The following is a 16,449-nucleotide window of genomic DNA, read 5'->3' on the forward strand; positions in this document are numbered from 1 at the left end:
CAATTTGTTTAGCTTCTTAGCCTTTCAACCTTTTTGGTGCTTGTTATCCATGATCTTAAAGATTTGTAACCTCCAAGTTGACATGATTAACTTACTTTATGTACTCTCAAAGATAATCTCATTTCTGAGCTTACATCAATCATATGATTAATGGAGTTAATTTAGAAAATACATAACTCAGAACAATGAAGCTAACTCCTCATTAAAAGATGGTATATTACTCTTGTACTAAACTAAGTGCAAGGTTTAATATTCAATAATTAAGTAGGTGTGTGAGATATTCACTTTGTTTCAAGTTTGCCAAGTTGAAAGAAAAAATCTACAGCAAGAACCTCTGTAAGAAGAGCTGTATTTGCATATAAGAAACTTAACCAGTGGAGTTCTTTTGACATAAGGGGAAATTTTGACAAACATTAATATGTCATTCAAATAAGTTTTCTTAAAATGTAAAATTTATAATTTTGTAACTAAAATATTACACTTAATAAAATATGTAAAGATGACCCGATGGTATAAAATTCTTGTACCGATAATATACAATGTAAATTGAAATACTTACATGATTCACAAGCAAATTAAGGATTTAGGGTTGTGTGATTTTAGTCCCCATATAAGTTTAGAGAGACAGTGAAGAAAAAGAGAGCATGTGTTGGTATCTACCGTAGGGCGGTGCATAATTTAATAAATACCGAATTACCATATCGAAATCGAAAATTTTTGTATTTGGTATACGGTATTTTGATATTTGATATGATATTTGGTATTTTAAAATAAATTACCGAAATACCGATACCGTACCGAAATATATATTATATTACACAAAATACATATTGTCAATTATAACATAAATATAAAAATTCTAAAATTTGACTTTCCTTTATTCTCTAAGTTCATCAATTAACTCTAAACAAGTAACAAGATATTTCTAATGATCAAATATTCTTTTCTGTATATTTTTCTCTATTTGGGTTGATATTTGCTAGTTTTGGACAAAACTTTTGTCAACAAATATTTTCAGTTTTGTATTTTTGAGTACTTTTATTAAGAATATTAGAGTCTATGGCTCTATACACTAATTAGTAATTAAACCGAATAAATCGAAGTTACCGAAAGGAGAAAACTCGAACCATACCGAATTTAATTAAGCACGGTATTAGTATAAGATTTTAAGAAACCGAATACCGAAAATACCGAACCGAAATGTCTAAATATCGTACTGTACCGACCGGCGAACACCCCCAATCTACAGATAAGATAGATGAGGTTGGAGACCGTTCCAAGGCGCACCACTTGTTTCTTTGTCCTTTTTTTTTTGTAATAATCGTGATGTTCGGATCAATTTATATCTATTTTAACTAATCCAAGGCATATCACTAGAGTGTTATCTATTTTCCAAAGAAAAATTTACAAAGTAAGTTACAAAATTAAAGTTGAAGGAACTTCTATATAGCAATGGCCCAAAACTTTTATTGCTATACATTTTGAGGAATCAACTTGATCAAAATTTCTGGGTGAAATTCAATGTGGTATGATTTATATTAGGTCGGACTTTAGCAGATGTGGTCACTTCAATTTGCGGCAAAAATAATGTACAGGGATAATAATAAAAAGTACTAGAAATTTGAGTCATAAGTTTTTTCTATTTTACAAAAGATATTAAGATACTTATTAAATCAAATGTACTTTATTAATGTAATAGTATGAAAAACAGCCTCATCCGCCTGTCCTCCACCCCACAAAAAGGAGATAGAGAAAGGAAACTAATCTTATTTAATTTTCCACATATAAATTTTATATCCTTGTATAAATCCCAAAAAAAAAAAAAAATCACTACTAATTATTTTAATTTAATCATCCGTATAAGAAAGAAAGCTAATTAACTGACTTACAAACTGAATATATAGCACAATAGCACTCTCAATTACAAAAATCCAAAGCCGAGGAGTCATTCCTTTCATAAGAAATTAGATAGGGAATGGAAAATATAATTTAATTATCTGAATCTTTATAATTTATCCTTCCATATAAGAAAAAGGAAACAAATTAACTGAAGAGCATATAGCCTCGCATAGATTTACCTTCTCCATATGGGTGGGGAAACCGACAAACCGCACCAATTCGATAATTCGAGTCAAACTGAGGAAAAAAAATCCGACTATGGTTTGGTTTGATTTGGTTTATTGTTGGGATAAAAAATCGATCATAATTGGTTTGGTTTGGTTTTAACTAAAGAAAGTCAAACCGAAACCAAACAAACCCGACATTACATATATAAAATTTTTAGATATATTTAATATATAAATATACTTGTTGTGATGTAATTTATAAATATTTCTTAAAAATATTCATAATTTTATCTTTTAAGATATTATTTCAAGGGTGTACTTAGAACTTTTGAATGTTTCTACTCCTCTTTAATTTTCTAGAAATTAATTTGAAGGAGTTTGAATTTGCTCCGCCCCCGCTCCGTCCCGTTGCCATCCCTGACTCAATAGGATAACAGCAATCTCGATTGCAAAAATCCAAACCCAAGGAACCTTCCCAACATTACATAAGCTACAAAGTAGAGTACTTTATTAAATAACTACCAATATATCCTCAAATTCTCGCGATTATTTCATACCTAACACGCTTACCTTATCTTCTCGTAATGACGCTACATTAGTTAGTGATATAAAATACCGATTTTGCCACGCGGCAATCCTCCGCTGTCTATCCACGGCCCGAGAGAATCTCTTAGCCCACCAAAGATGAAAATTAACTTCTAGAATTTTATTTTCTGGTTATTACCATGAAAATAATTAAATAAAAAAAAAAGAGAAAAGTAAAGATATTTAATTGGGCTAAAACTGGGGTCCACGGCCCAGCCACGCATTTCCCTCCTATATAAAGCGTCGTCACCTCTCATGCAAATCTCGCTCACTACACAGTTGTTAGTTTCACGTTCTCTTCTCAATTCCCATAACAGAAACCCTTCCGTTAGGTTTCCGTCCTATTTTTCCTCATCTTCTCCGTTTCCTCTTCTGAAATCAATATCTGTATGGTGTTTTTCTTGTTCGAATTTTAGATTTGTTTTGTCTTTAATACCTATAACCTTAAATTCTCTGTTTAAACCAAAAACTTAGCTTCTTCTGAAGTCAGGGTGGGGATTTTTGGATCGTGTAAGAGTGTGTTAGAGGGTGATTATCTTTTGATTCAGTTCCTTTTTTGCTTCTTTTGAGGGGGTAGCCGGGGCCTCGGCCTCGGCGGGTTTTAATAGCCCCCATCTATTACAACTATTGGGCAAAAACATCATTAAATCTGTACAAAACAAACCCTTAATTTAGGTTAATTTTCTGTATTCATTGATTTTTTAAACAGAAGAAGAGATGCCGGCCCTAGGTTGTTGTGTAGATGCTGCTGTTGTTTCCCCTCCTCTCAGCTATGCCTTCTCTCGGGATAGCTCTCTTCCCGCGCCGGAGTTCTTTGCCTCCGGCGTACCTCCGACAAATTCTGCCGCTGCTTCCCATTGGTCTCCGGATTTGTCGTCTGCTTTATACGGGGTCGATGGGTGGGGAGCTCCTTATTTCTCTGTTAACTCTAATGGAGATATCTCCGTCCGACCACACGGTACGGACACTCTCCCTCACCAGGAAATTGACCTTCTCAAGGTCGTGAAAAAGGCCTCCGACCCGAAAAATTCTGGTGGGCTTGGGCTTCAGCTGCCTCTTGTTGTTCGCTTCCCTGATGTGTTGAAAAACCGGTTGGAATCTCTGCAATCGGCTTTTGATCTCGCGGTTCATTCCCAGGGCTATGGGGCCCACTACCAAGGTGTTTATCCCGTGAAATGCAATCAAGACAGGTTCGTGGTGGAAGATATCGTGAAATTCGGGTCGCCATTCCGGTTCGGGTTGGAAGCCGGGTCTAAACCCGAGCTCCTGTTAGCCATGAGCTGTCTCTGCAAGGGCAGTGCTGAGGGCCTTCTCGTTTGCAATGGTTTCAAGGACGCTGAGTACATTTCGCTTGCTTTGGTTGCAAGAAAGCTCATGTTAAACACTGTAATTGTGCTTGAACAAGAGGAGGAGCTTGACCTTGTGATTGATATAAGCCATAAGATGGCTGTTCGGCCTGTAATTGGACTTCGGGCTAAGCTCAGGACCAAGCATTCAGGCCATTTTGGATCCACTTCTGGAGAAAAAGGTAAGTTTGGGCTTACAACGACCCAAATTGTTCGTGTGGTGAAGAAGCTAGAAGAATCCGGAATGCTGGATTGCCTTCAGTTGCTGCATTTTCACATTGGATCTCAGATCCCTTCTACGGGGTTGCTAGCTGATGGAGTTGGTGAGGCCGCTCAGATTTATTGTGAATTAGTCCGTCTTGGAGCGGGTATGAAGTTCATTGATATTGGAGGTGGGCTTGGAATTGATTATGATGGTACTAAATCATGCGATTCTGATGTCTCTGTTGGCTATGGCATTCAAGAATATGCCTCCGCAGTTGTTCAGGCGGTTCAATATGTATGCGACCGTAAGGGTGTGAAACACCCAGTGATCTGCAGCGAAAGTGGCAGGGCAATTGTTTCTCATCACTCAATTCTGATTTTCGAAGCCGTGTCTGCTTCTAGTACTCATGTTTCTTCTTCACATCTGTCTTCTGGTGGCCTCCAATCCATGGCGGAGACGCTCAACGAAGATGCCCTTGCTGATTACCGCAATTTATCTGCTGCTGCAGTTCGTGGAGAGTATGAGACATGTGTACTTTACTCTGATCAGTTGAAACAGAGATGTGTGGAGCAGTTTAAAGAAGGGTCCTTGGGTATTGAACATCTTGCTGCTGTTGATAGCATCTGTGACTTTGTATCAAAGGCTATGGGGGCTGCTGATCCTGTCCGCACTTACCATGTGAATCTGTCAATTTTCACTTCAATTCCTGATTTTTGGGCCTTTGGTCAATTGTTTCCGATTGTTCCAATTCACCGCTTAGATGAAAAGCCTGCAGTGAGGGGAATATTATCGGACTTAACTTGTGACAGTGATGGGAAGGTTGATAAGTTCATTGGTGGCGAATCAAGCTTGCCGCTACATGAATTGGGAAGTAATGGCGATGGTGGTGGTTATTATCTGGGGATGTTTTTGGGTGGGGCTTATGAGGAGGCGCTCGGAGGACTCCACAACCTGTTTGGTGGACCAAGTGTCGTGCGCGTGGTGCAGAGCGATAGCGCTCACAGCTTTGCCATGACTCGCTCCGTCCCTGGCCCGTCTTGCGCTGATGTGCTCCGAGCGATGCAGCACGAGCCCGAGCTCATGTTCGAGACTCTCAAGCACCGTGCGGAGGAATTCTTGGAACAAGAAGATGACAAAGGGCTGGCTGTTGAATCTTTGGCCAGCAGCGTAGCTCAGTCCTTCCATAACATGCCTTACCTTGTGGCGCCTTCATCTTGCCGCTTCACTGCTGCTACTGATAACAATGGTGGCTATAATTACTATTACAGTGATGAGAATGCAGCAGATTCTGCTACAGGGGAGGATGAGATTTGGTCCTATTGCACTGCTTGAAGTGTTCTCGTAGCATCTCCAGTCTTAGTTTGTCGTCGAGGTTGTCTGTTTTTGAATAATACCCTTAGTTGGTGATGTTTTTCTTTGTTTAGTTTCTTGTTTCGTTGGTGAATTAAAAGATGGAATAGAAAGCAGGGATTTTTCCCTGTGGTCTGTTGCAGCTTTCTGTTATTGTAGTTTAAAGGGGAAGAGTGTGGACATGACCGAATCAATTTGATGTATGATTCGGCCTCTTCCTATGTAATCTCCTGCCCTTTTTAATGCAGTTTGTTTTAGTATGAGTGTTTGTTATTCTCTCTTTAAAAGAAAAATACCCAAATTGAAATGAAAATTGAAACACCTCCTAGGATGGCAGCTTATGGTTAGGTGGTGATTCTGAGAATTAAGACTAGTTTGTTGCTCAGATTCGTTAATGTAATAGTAGTGCCAAAATGATTTGGGAGACTTTGGGGGCACTTTTTGTAGAAAGTCAAGTCTAATGGGATACACTGATGCTAGAGTTCAAGGGGCTAGCATTAGGGGTAGGTGAGGTTGCATAATATTGAAGTAGCTAGTGTATTGGTGAAAATAAATATTACAGGTGGATTCATATATGTGACTGACGTGGCAAGACACGTGGATCACTAAGAAAGCGACAGCGGGAGAGATGCATTAAAAGAGGCACAAGTCGTAATAGGTACGAGCAAATCACCCGCGAGATAAAAGAGGTATGATCGCTCGAGTCTGAATTGCTATATGAAGAGACACCGATAGAATGAATCAAGGCAGCAAAGAAGGAAGATTTGTGAATCGTAAATTAATGTGCATGAATGATCAGACGTTATAGAATCTTCATGAACAGTTACGATTGTCAATTATAACGTATCAACTTATAGATTCCTATATAAGGGAAGAAGATTTCACTTGTAAAGACACGTTCTGATTATTATTGGAATACAATTACTTTCTTTTGCTTTCTATTGATTATTTTGTTATTTCATATTCTAATTTCTTTTCTTATCACTGAGAAAATATAGAATTTCTTGATTATTAGTATCCCGAGTACTTCTAAAAATAAGCTTGGACCGAAGTACACAATTTTTGGTTAAACACCTAGCTCCCTAGTTTAGAATTTTTTTTCTGTTTTCCAAAATTTTATGGTTCGAGCAACCTTGGATTCGCAGAAAATAGCTCTCGAGTTTATCCATTCTTAGGACTCGAACCATGAGATTTGGTTAAAATCCAACTCTCAGGACTAAAAGTGAAAGAATCTCGTTATTCCATAACACTCTGATGCTGTCATGATTTAGATTTGATACGAATATTGTGGCTTTGAAACAGAAAAAGAGATGAGCTTTTCGGTCTGGTAGGCCACGCACGGATCATGTGATTTTGTCTATAAAGTCTTTCAAAACACAGTTTTGTAGTGGCTTTTGATTTGTTACGTATTGCCCCGTATGTCCACAACGATTGCTTTGGAATGACGATAACAAATTTTTAGTGTTGTTTTTGTATAGTCCTAGTATTTTTGGGTGAAGTGAATGAGGTTCTATTGAAAAGGTTGAATCTTTTTATGTGATGACCCAAAAAATATCATCTTTAATTTAAATATTTATTTCTTATTTTATGAAAATGTCGAGAACTTACCTGCTATGAGTTAAGTATCACCTAAATAGTTGATGTGAATGACGTTTCTTTTCTAGCAATATATTGCTTATGAGGTCACTATTAGAATTATTTTCGTGTGGTGTTACGTTGATTGGATTGTGTATGTATTGTTAGGATTGGTTTTTGGGATTCTCTGACAGGTGGATAGGCCTAGTTACAAAGGTTGACAAAATTTTTGGAAAATTTGGGAGTTAGTAAAAATTTGGGAGGTAGAGATGTGTGAGAAAAGAGATAAGTTATGCTAAGAGTTTGGGGGTCGACTCTACTTCTCATTCGAGGACTATTAATATGATGGATACCAATTGGATATGATAATAGGTGTACGAGGCATATTAGAAGATATATAGGGTCTAAGGAAAATTCTAAGTCTAAGCCAAGTTGGAAAATTTCATAATAGACTAAAGTTGCAAATGAGTACGCACAAGACCTCACTTTGGACGAGCATATCTACTTAAATATAAGGAGTTATGTGATGCACAACCTATCCAATTAAAGCTCTTTGAGTCTAGTTTCCAAAGCATCAAACTGTTTGTAATTTGGAGGTGCATACTGAAAGTTATGACCATTTCACTAGACCTATATCAGATACGCTCCCAGGTGCGTGGCGGCCGCGCATATTCGAAAGTTTCTGCCTTGTGAGCGCGGCCTGAGCGCGACCGCGCTAGTAAAATCGCACTGAACAGTTCATAAACCGAAAAGTCTGAAATATTTCCCATTTTTAGTCACTCAAGCACGAATTTGGGCGATTCTAAAGGTTTTTTTTCACGATTTCGACTTGGGTAAATGTTCTATATCCGGAAGTGATTACATTTCATGAATCTACATCAATATTCATCGTTTAATTCGGATTTAAATGGAAGAAATTGGAATTTTTGCAAAACTTTTCAAAAATAAAAAATTAAGATTTGGAGGTCGAGTTGTTGTCGGAATTTGATAATTTTGGTATGGTTGAACTCGTATCGGAATAGATGGTTATCGGATTTTATGAATTTCATCAGATTCCGAGACGTGGGCCCTACGGGCAATTTTTGAGCTAAATTTCGAATTTTAATCCCGAAAATTTGTAAATTCATATAGAATTAGTTCCTACGATTCATGTTGAGTATTTTGAATTGTTTATGACTATATTTGAGAATTTCGGGCACAAATTCGCGAGGCAAAGGCTTGTTGAAATTTTGAATTGGTTGCAAAACGAGGTAAGTGTTTGGTCTAACCTTAGTTTGAGGTATTAGGAGTTGTGTCCTATTTGCTATGTGTTATTTGTTGAGTACGACGTATAGCCATGGTAACGAGTATCTATACGTTGGTATCAAGTATACTCGTGAGTCTTATACTATGATTAATGTGACTCCGTTTCGTATTGTTCATGCTCTATATGATAATTTCTATTGAGGAATATAACTTGTGGAAGTATTATTGTTAATTGAACATGGTCGAGCGTGGGCTCAAGTTGAGAATTGAATTGTTGAACATTTTAGAGCATTGGCTTAAGTTAAGAATAGAATTGTTGAACATTATAGAGCATTGACTCAAGTTGTGAATCGAGTTGTGAAGTAAATGTGAAAGAAGAAAGAAGAGAGATAATCATGATATTGTCTCCCTTGCCGGGATGTTATTGTTTTGATATTGTTTCCCTTGCCGGAATGTTATTGTGATTTCATTTATTTCCTTGCCCTTATTTCTTGTGATTGTTGTTTGGGTGAGGAAGAGTGTTAAAGCACGAAAGATAATGCCGTGTATGATTTTGTGAGGAAGAGTGTAAATCATGAAGGGTGATGTCGTGCCGCACAATGTACAATTTCGTGCCGATTATATTGATTTTATGGTGAGGATGAGAGTAAAAGTACGAAGGGTGATGTCATGCAGTTTATATTGATTCTTATGGTGAGGACAAGAGTAAAAGAACGAAGGGTGATGCCGTGCACTTGTCCTTGATTTTTTTCCTGATTCTTGCTAATAATTGAGTTATGTTGTCCTTTACATTTATTTACTGATTTTCTGTTGTTACTTGATTTTATTTCAATGTTATAGATTCCCTTACCCTATTTACCTTGTGTTTGTTGCTTGGGTGAGGAAGAGTGTAAAGCACGAAGGGTGATGTCGTGCACTTGTCTTTGTTTTCCTGATTTTTATCGATAACTGAGTTACGATTTCTCTACATTTAATTGTTGGTTTCGTGTTGATACCTGTTGTACCCCGCAGCATGATCTCCCTTTCCTATTTTCAATTGAACTGTGGTGATCCTCATATTTATTTGTTGTCTTCTATTATTATTCGATGTCCCCGCAGCATGTTACCCCCTCCCATACTTAATTGCACATTACTGTTCTTCTTTTCCGCTGTATGTGATTTAACTGCACAGGTTTATTTGGTGGTCTGGTCCTAGCCTCGTCACTACCTCGCCAATGTTAGGCTAGGCACTTACCAGCACATGGAGTCAGTTGTGTTGATACTACACTCTGCACTCTTTTGTGTAGATCCCAGTGCTATAGACTTCGGACCGCAGTGAGATTACTGCTTCTTGTTCATCAGGCGACCCGAGGTAGTCCTGCAGGCGTTCGCAGGCCTTGGCCCTCCTTCTATCTACTATTTGTATTTCCAGAGACAGTGTTGTATTTATTGCTTGTAGACTTTTATTTGTAGTACTCCTAGACAACCTGTGAAGTTGTGACACCAGTCTTGGGAAGATTTGTTGGGGATTGATATTAGCAGTATTATTAAAACTTTACAATGCAGTCTTCCGCTTATTCAATTCTGTTGTTATCTAAGTGTTGGTTCTAAACTGTTATCGGATTAACAATGGAAATACGGTAAATAGTTTAGTTGGTGGCTTGCCTAGTTTTCAGTAGTAGGTGCCATCACGACTCCCGAAGGTGGAAAATCCGGGTCGTGATATTTTATCAGCAAAAAGAGAAAGAAAAGGGAAGATTTTTTCTATAGTTGAAGAATCCTTATTGTGTTTTATATTCTTTCTTGTTTTCTTCTACTTCTCATATTTGCAATTGCTTTCTTGTAAGGATATTTTTTTGGACTTAGATTTGGTAGCTCTGAACTCTTTTAAGGCTGTTATCAAGAACGATGACAGACCAATATCCTCAATTTCATTTGGGGTTTATGGTTCACCACATCTTTCAAGATATACTCCTTATGGATAGGTATTCAATGTTTGGTTAACTTAGTTTGCATAGAATAACATGAAACATGTGTGATTGTATTTTTCACACAAAAAGTGTACTATATTTCTTTGTTGATTTGGGTGGTGGAAGAAGCACCTAAGCTATTGCTGCAAACAGAGGCAGAGCATGAATTTTAAGCTTATGGGCTCGAGACGTGTTATTTTCTATATTAATAATTTACATATATTCAATGAATTTTTTAAGATAAATATAGAATCTGAACTAAAATTACTAAGTTCAGCCGAACCCATAATCAGCACTCTGGATCCACCCCTAGCTACAAAAACTCTTTGTACCTTACTAGTGATGGCAGAAGATGTGGCTCTTTGGATTGTAGGGGTTAGGTGAGCGCCATGTTTAGAATTTCTTTTTTTTCCTCATGTATTCGGCATTCGAAAATCACTTATTCGATTAATCTGAATATGTCTTTTTATCATGATATTTCCATTTTTAGGAATTGAATCCGAAATGTCTGAGTTAAGGCGAAGAGATCTTAGGCATTAGATGGGCGATGGTGCAATTGTTTAGAATATGATATGAACATTGTGGCCTTTGCAACAGAAAAAGAGCTGTGTTTTTTTGGTTGGTAGGCCATGGTGGAAAGGCTTTAACTTTCACACAACAACAATAACTATCACGCCTCATTCTCAAACTTTAACTTCTACTGTACGAATTATATAAAATTTGTAAGCTATTAGTTACTACTTGAAAGATAATTACGTGTAATGATTCATAACAAATGAATTAGTAATCTAAAAAATAATAAAACAAATAAAATTTTATAGCAGAATTTTTTTCCCATCAATTTAGCAGCAGATTATTTTCTCAATTTTATAGCAGATTAAATTACACTTATAATGTAAACTTTTTACAGAAAAGCATGAACTGGGACACGACGCGATCTTTACATAAATAGGTAGATTCATTGTTTACTTTTTTTAGTATGTGCATATAATTATACAATAATATCATGCAATTATACACATATTATACCTGAATTAATTATATATTGTATATCCATCGACTATTTTAAGTTTAAGCGGTTGGATGGATAGGTATTTAGGTTAACTGTTCAAAACAGACGATTGGAGTAGAAATGGCGCGGGATAGCCACTTTTAACATGGTATTCAGTTTTTATCCAGTATTTTTAATGGATAAAAATAATACAAAAGACGTTTTTATGAGCAAAAATAGTCACTACTCTATTAAAATTAATACAAAAGACGTTTTCATCCTTTCTTCACGAGTGTTGTATAAATATTAAGGACATGATGTCTTTAACATTTACACTGCAAACATGAAGTTAAGGACGCCATGTCCTTAACATTCACACAACACATATGAAGTTAAGGACATGATGTCCTAAAGTTTAACAACGGAAGGTGCAAATACAGGATATTTTGTCCTTAATATTTACACAGCATTCATGAAGTTAAGGACACCATGTCTTTAATACTTGCACATACTCATAAAGTTAAGGACACTATGTCTTTAACATTTACACTTTACATATGAAGTTAAGAACACCATGTCCTTAACATTTACACCGCACATATGAAGTTAAGGACATGAGGTCCTAAAGTTTAACAACAAAAGTTATTATATTTTAACAACAAAAGATTTAGGACACCATGTCCTTAATATTTACACAGTACCCATATCTAGCACAGAGGTATTTTTGTCCGGACGGATAAAAATTTATTAAGCACTAATTAAAGAGTAATTATATTTTAAACAGTGCCTAAAGAGTAAAGACATTTCTAATTAGTGGTTAATGGTGCACTTCCCCGCGATTGGACTGGTTGGGACAGCATGCTAAGTTTATAAACATTTGGGAGCCCAGCCCACATGTTCGGCCCATCAATATAAGTCGAAGCAAAACCTCAATTATTACAGATTCACACAAGTTCCAAGCAATCAAGTCCCAAAGAAATTGAAAAATCTGCAGAAATGGCGATTACACTCAACAGCGGTTTCAAGATGCCGATAGTCGGACTCGGTGTTTGGCGAATGGAAGGCAAAGATATAAAAGATCTTATCATTAACGCCATCAAAATTGGCTACCGTCACTTTGATTGTGCTGGTAACACACTCTCTTCTCTTTCTCTTTTCGCTGTTGATAGATACAAAAAAGCCCCGCCCCTCATTTGGATTACTAGCTGAATGTGATTTCCAGATTTTTACACACGGTTAGTTCTGGATATGTACTTTCTAGTGTTATTTATCCTTTAAAACAATTCTACTTCCCCTCCCTGAATGATTTTGATATAGAAGCTTTTGTTTCCTATTAGAAGGCACGCACCCTTTGAGCAGCTGGTATTGAATTATATATATAGTTAAAAAATTGTAGTTAAAAGATATATGTTTGGCGTTGCAAATTCAGAATTTCTAAGAGAGCTTCGCGTTGCTTAAGTTGCGGTTCAGTGTAAGGCAAGGCACTAAGGCTTGCGTCTCATTGCCCACGAGTTCTCTATTGAATCAAGCAGCACTAAACAACAAATATAATCGAAAATAAGTGTATCAGCTGCTAAGGGAAGCACTATGAATGAATTTCCTGATGTTCTTTGGAAGGGCAACGTAAGGCTAAGCAACCGATGTCAGTGCGGTTGCTGTCCGCCAATGAGGTCCTCGCCGCATGCTAGACTAGATTGTCAGTGCCGTGCGGGAAAACCAATGTCGTGCGGGAAAACCAATGTCGTGAGCAAATTACGGAAGCTGAGAGAGAATTGGGTTTTGAATGATGATGATGATTTTATTGATGAATGAAAATGCTGATTACAATGATGCGGTGTCGAGGGGGAGAGACACCAGAAAATGATTGCTTGAAATGTTTGATTGTTTGGTCCCCCTTAATAATGCTTAAAAAAAATAAACCAACATTACAAGACTAGCCTAATAAAGCTGTAGAAGCACACTGAAATGAAAATGATGAAAACTAGCCTATGATTACAATGAAAAGGACTTAGATTATTACAAGGTAAAACTAAGTCCGATGGCAGCATCTTTGCCCGCTCTTGGGCCCTGATGAGATAGCTCCGCACTATCTCCATGTTGCGCTCCCATTCGCTCGAGAAGTTGGCAGCTCGAGGAGATTTCGGCATGGTTGATGCATTCACCGTTTGCGGGAGAAGCGGTTGTTGTCCGGTAACAATTTCAAAAGGGCTTTTGTTTGTATGATGGCTCTTTTGAGAATTGAAACACAGTTGAGCAGCATCCAGGAGCTTCACCCAATGCTTCTGTGATCCGGTTGCGAAGTTGCGGAGATATTCCTCCAGCATGTCATCGAACCGGTCTGTCTGGCCATCCGATGGTGGATGGATGTCTGTGTTGTGACTCAATGTTGACCCAAAGCACCTGAAGAGATGGGTCCAAAAGTTGCTAGTGAAGCGTGAGTCGCGCCTACTAACAATGTTTTTGGGCAGGCCCCAATGTTTGACAATGTGCGAGAAGAAGAGTCGAGCTGTATCTTCTGCTGAGATGTTTTGCGGGGCTGCTATGAAAGTTGCATAGTCTGAAAATTGATCTATGACAACCATGATGGATGCAAGATTGCCGACTTGGGGCAATCCCGTGATGAATCTGAGGGAAACACTTTCCCATGGTCTCTGAGGGACATGTAATGGCTGCGAGGGTCCCGGCTTTGATGAGTGATCCGACTTGTCCTTGTGGCATGGCTGACAAGTCTTCACACGATGATGAGCGTCACCAGTCTTTTGAGGCCGATGACATGATGGCTGATTGTTGCTGCGAAGGGTAGCCTGACCCTGAGGTTCATGTCTGTTGACTACCTTCTCCAATTGCATGGCCGAGATGTTTTCAGCGGCCATCTTTATGGGGAAGCATGGTATGGTGCAGGGCTTGGCCCCTTTTTCTCTTCCCAGTAGCCACAAGACATACAGGTGACACTGCTAGCCTTTTTTTCCTTCAACTTTCTTCAGACTTTAGTGTATTTATTCCATGTTTCTGTTTGTTTGGGGTTGTGATTAAGAGTGAGAGAGGCCAGAACTCATAGCTGATAGGACATTTTACCAATTTCATCTTTATTCTTTATATCCTGACTATTGTTTCAAGTGCACATTTATACTGAAGACTGTTGAACATAACAATGGTATCACAAAAACACCTGTTTCGGACAACTAGCCTGCTGATATCAACTGACGCATAATGATCTTTTGGCTGAATACCTATGCATAAACTTTTCCGATGTCCAAATATTGATGCCACTGAAAACCTGAATTAACTAGTCAGCAAGATCATACTTCGCATAATGATCTTTTGGCTGAATACCTATGCATAAACTTTTCCGATGTCCAAATATTGATGCCACTGAAAACCTGAATTAACTAGTCAGCAAGATCATACTTTCTTTGATATTTAGTACAATCACATCGCATGAAATAGTTAGTGATCAATGTGCTGTAAAATAGTTGCTCGAGTTTGCTTGAAAGCAAGAACTTTGTGTACTTTTGAAATGGCTAAGTTCTGTTGCTTTACATGCATGTAGGAGTTGGTACAACAGCTAGTGCACTGGGTGAGGATGGTGTTCTGGATATCGACACTACCATATCATTGGAGACTACTTGGCATGCAATGGAAAATTTAGTCTCCCTCGGCTTGGTTCGCAGCATAGGGATCAGGTATACTACAGCTTAAAAATCTATGCTCCCCTTTATTCAAGCTTTCATGCTACTGATAATTAGTAGCTGAAGTAAGGCATTAAAGAGAGGCTCGAGTGTTTAACTGGAAGTTTATTCCTCGTATTTTGCGTAGTTCCTATTAATTCTCTAACTTATTTTATAAATGCATTATGATATAACATGTTTCTGTAAATAATATGTATATAGGCATTGTTCTGATGGTTCCATGTGCAATGTGTATTCAGACTGCAAAACACATACTTAATTGGTCCGTACTCCGTAGTGCTTGAAATGAGCATCATTTCTTTGAATTTTGAATTCAGTATGCACTTGTTGTGAAATCAGCTCTTCGACCTACTACTTTACAGGCTTACTTTCAAATGTGGTGCATCCTTGCATAGAAGAGTATGCTACTTGATAAATCAAGTTTAACTGCTTTTTTAATTGACTAGGCTTTATTCTTAATCTTATAACGGAAATTGATGTGCAGCAACTATGACATTTTCCTTACCCGGGATTGCTTAGCATATTCCAAAGTGAAGCCTGCTGTGAATCAAATCGAGACTCATCCTTATTTCCAGCGTGAATCTCTTGTCAAATTCTGCCAAAAGCATGGCATCTGTGTTACAGCCCACACACCTCTTGGTGGTGCTGCCGCTAATACTGAATGGTTTGGTTCAGTATCATGCCTGGAGGATCCAGCTCTAAAAGTAAAACCTCGTGCTCTTATATTTTCTATAATTTGTGAACTGTTCCTGTGAAAGTTTTGCAAAAATTTGATTCATATTACTGGTTTGTTGTAACTCAAGTTATGTTTGCTATTTATTGCATCAGGGTCTAGCTGAGAAATATAAGAAGACTGTGGCCCAGGTTGTTCTGCGCTGGGGCATCCAGCGAAACACAGTTGTGATTCCTAAATCATCAAAACTGGAGAGACTGCAGGAGAATTTCAACGTTCTTGACTTCGAGCTCACCAAAGAAGACATGGACCTCCTCAAAAGTTTGGACCGCAAGTATAGGACCAATCAACCTGCAAAGTTCTGGGGCATAGATCTGTATGCCTAAACAGCTTCGTGTTTGATGTCTCGTTGGGGACCAGGAAAAGGGACCGAGCTTCTTAGACCAGCATCCGATTTGAACTTGGCAAAGTGAGATGATGTTAGGTATTAGTTGGATTGTATCTTAGAACAACAACAAACCAGTGTAACAAGTGGGGTGGGGTCTGGAAAGGTAGTGTATCTTATGTTTCTTTATTTCAAACTTGTATCAAGGATGATGGGATAGTCCTGGTGGTCGAATTTCTGGGAGAGCAGATGCCCTCTTTCTCGGTGAAACGCATCTCCAATCTAAAGGCGATTAAAACTCTCTGTTGAGTTAAACAGACTCAAAATTCCTCCGCTTACATAATAGCATTAATGTTGTCTAATGAAATTTACGTGGAGTTTATCATTTGA

The 16,449-nt window shown here is 37.9% G+C and overlaps 2 protein-coding genes across 2 annotated transcripts; both read left to right on the top strand.

Moving 5' to 3' along the window:
* The first annotated feature begins 2,906 nt into the window (after positions 1 to 2,906).
* On the top strand, positions 2,907 to 5,812 carry LOC104249827 (arginine decarboxylase). The gene has a single exon (XM_009806325.2). It carries the CDS (start codon positions 3,369 to 3,371, stop codon positions 5,532 to 5,534), a length of 2,166 nt encoding a protein of 721 aa, XP_009804627.1. The 5' UTR covers positions 2,907 to 3,368; the 3' UTR covers positions 5,535 to 5,812.
* Positions 5,813 to 12,244: 6,432 nt separating this feature from the next.
* On the top strand, positions 12,245 to 16,360 carry LOC104249826 (NADP-dependent D-sorbitol-6-phosphate dehydrogenase-like). The gene is made up of 6 exons (XM_070157509.1): positions 12,245 to 12,516; positions 12,930 to 12,982; positions 14,179 to 14,257; positions 14,863 to 14,995; positions 15,486 to 15,705; positions 15,830 to 16,360. Exons 1-6 carry the CDS (start codon positions 12,309 to 12,311, stop codon positions 16,058 to 16,060), a joined length of 924 nt encoding a protein of 307 aa, XP_070013610.1. The 5' UTR covers positions 12,245 to 12,308; the 3' UTR covers positions 16,061 to 16,360.
* Positions 16,361 to 16,449: the final 89 nt, after the last annotated feature.

Source organism: Nicotiana sylvestris, chromosome 1, assembly GCF_000393655.2.
Source record: "Nicotiana sylvestris chromosome 1, ASM39365v2, whole genome shotgun sequence".
Taxonomy (NCBI): domain Eukaryota; kingdom Viridiplantae; phylum Streptophyta; class Magnoliopsida; order Solanales; family Solanaceae; genus Nicotiana; species Nicotiana sylvestris.

Coding starts and splice junctions, on each gene's coding strand:
- LOC104249826 (XM_070157509.1), top strand. CDS start 12,309: ATGGCGATTACACTCAACAGCGGTTTCAAGATGCCGATAGTCGGACTC. Junction 12,983..14,178: donor GGTTGCTGTCCGCCAATGAG/GTCCTCGCCGCA, acceptor AGATGTTTTCAG/CGGCCATCTTTATGGGGAAG. Junction 15,706..15,829: donor TGGAGGATCCAGCTCTAAAA/GTAAAACCTCGT, acceptor TTATTGCATCAG/GGTCTAGCTGAGAAATATAA.
- LOC104249827 (XM_009806325.2), top strand. CDS start 3,369: ATGCCGGCCCTAGGTTGTTGTGTAGATGCTGCTGTTGTTTCCCCTCCT.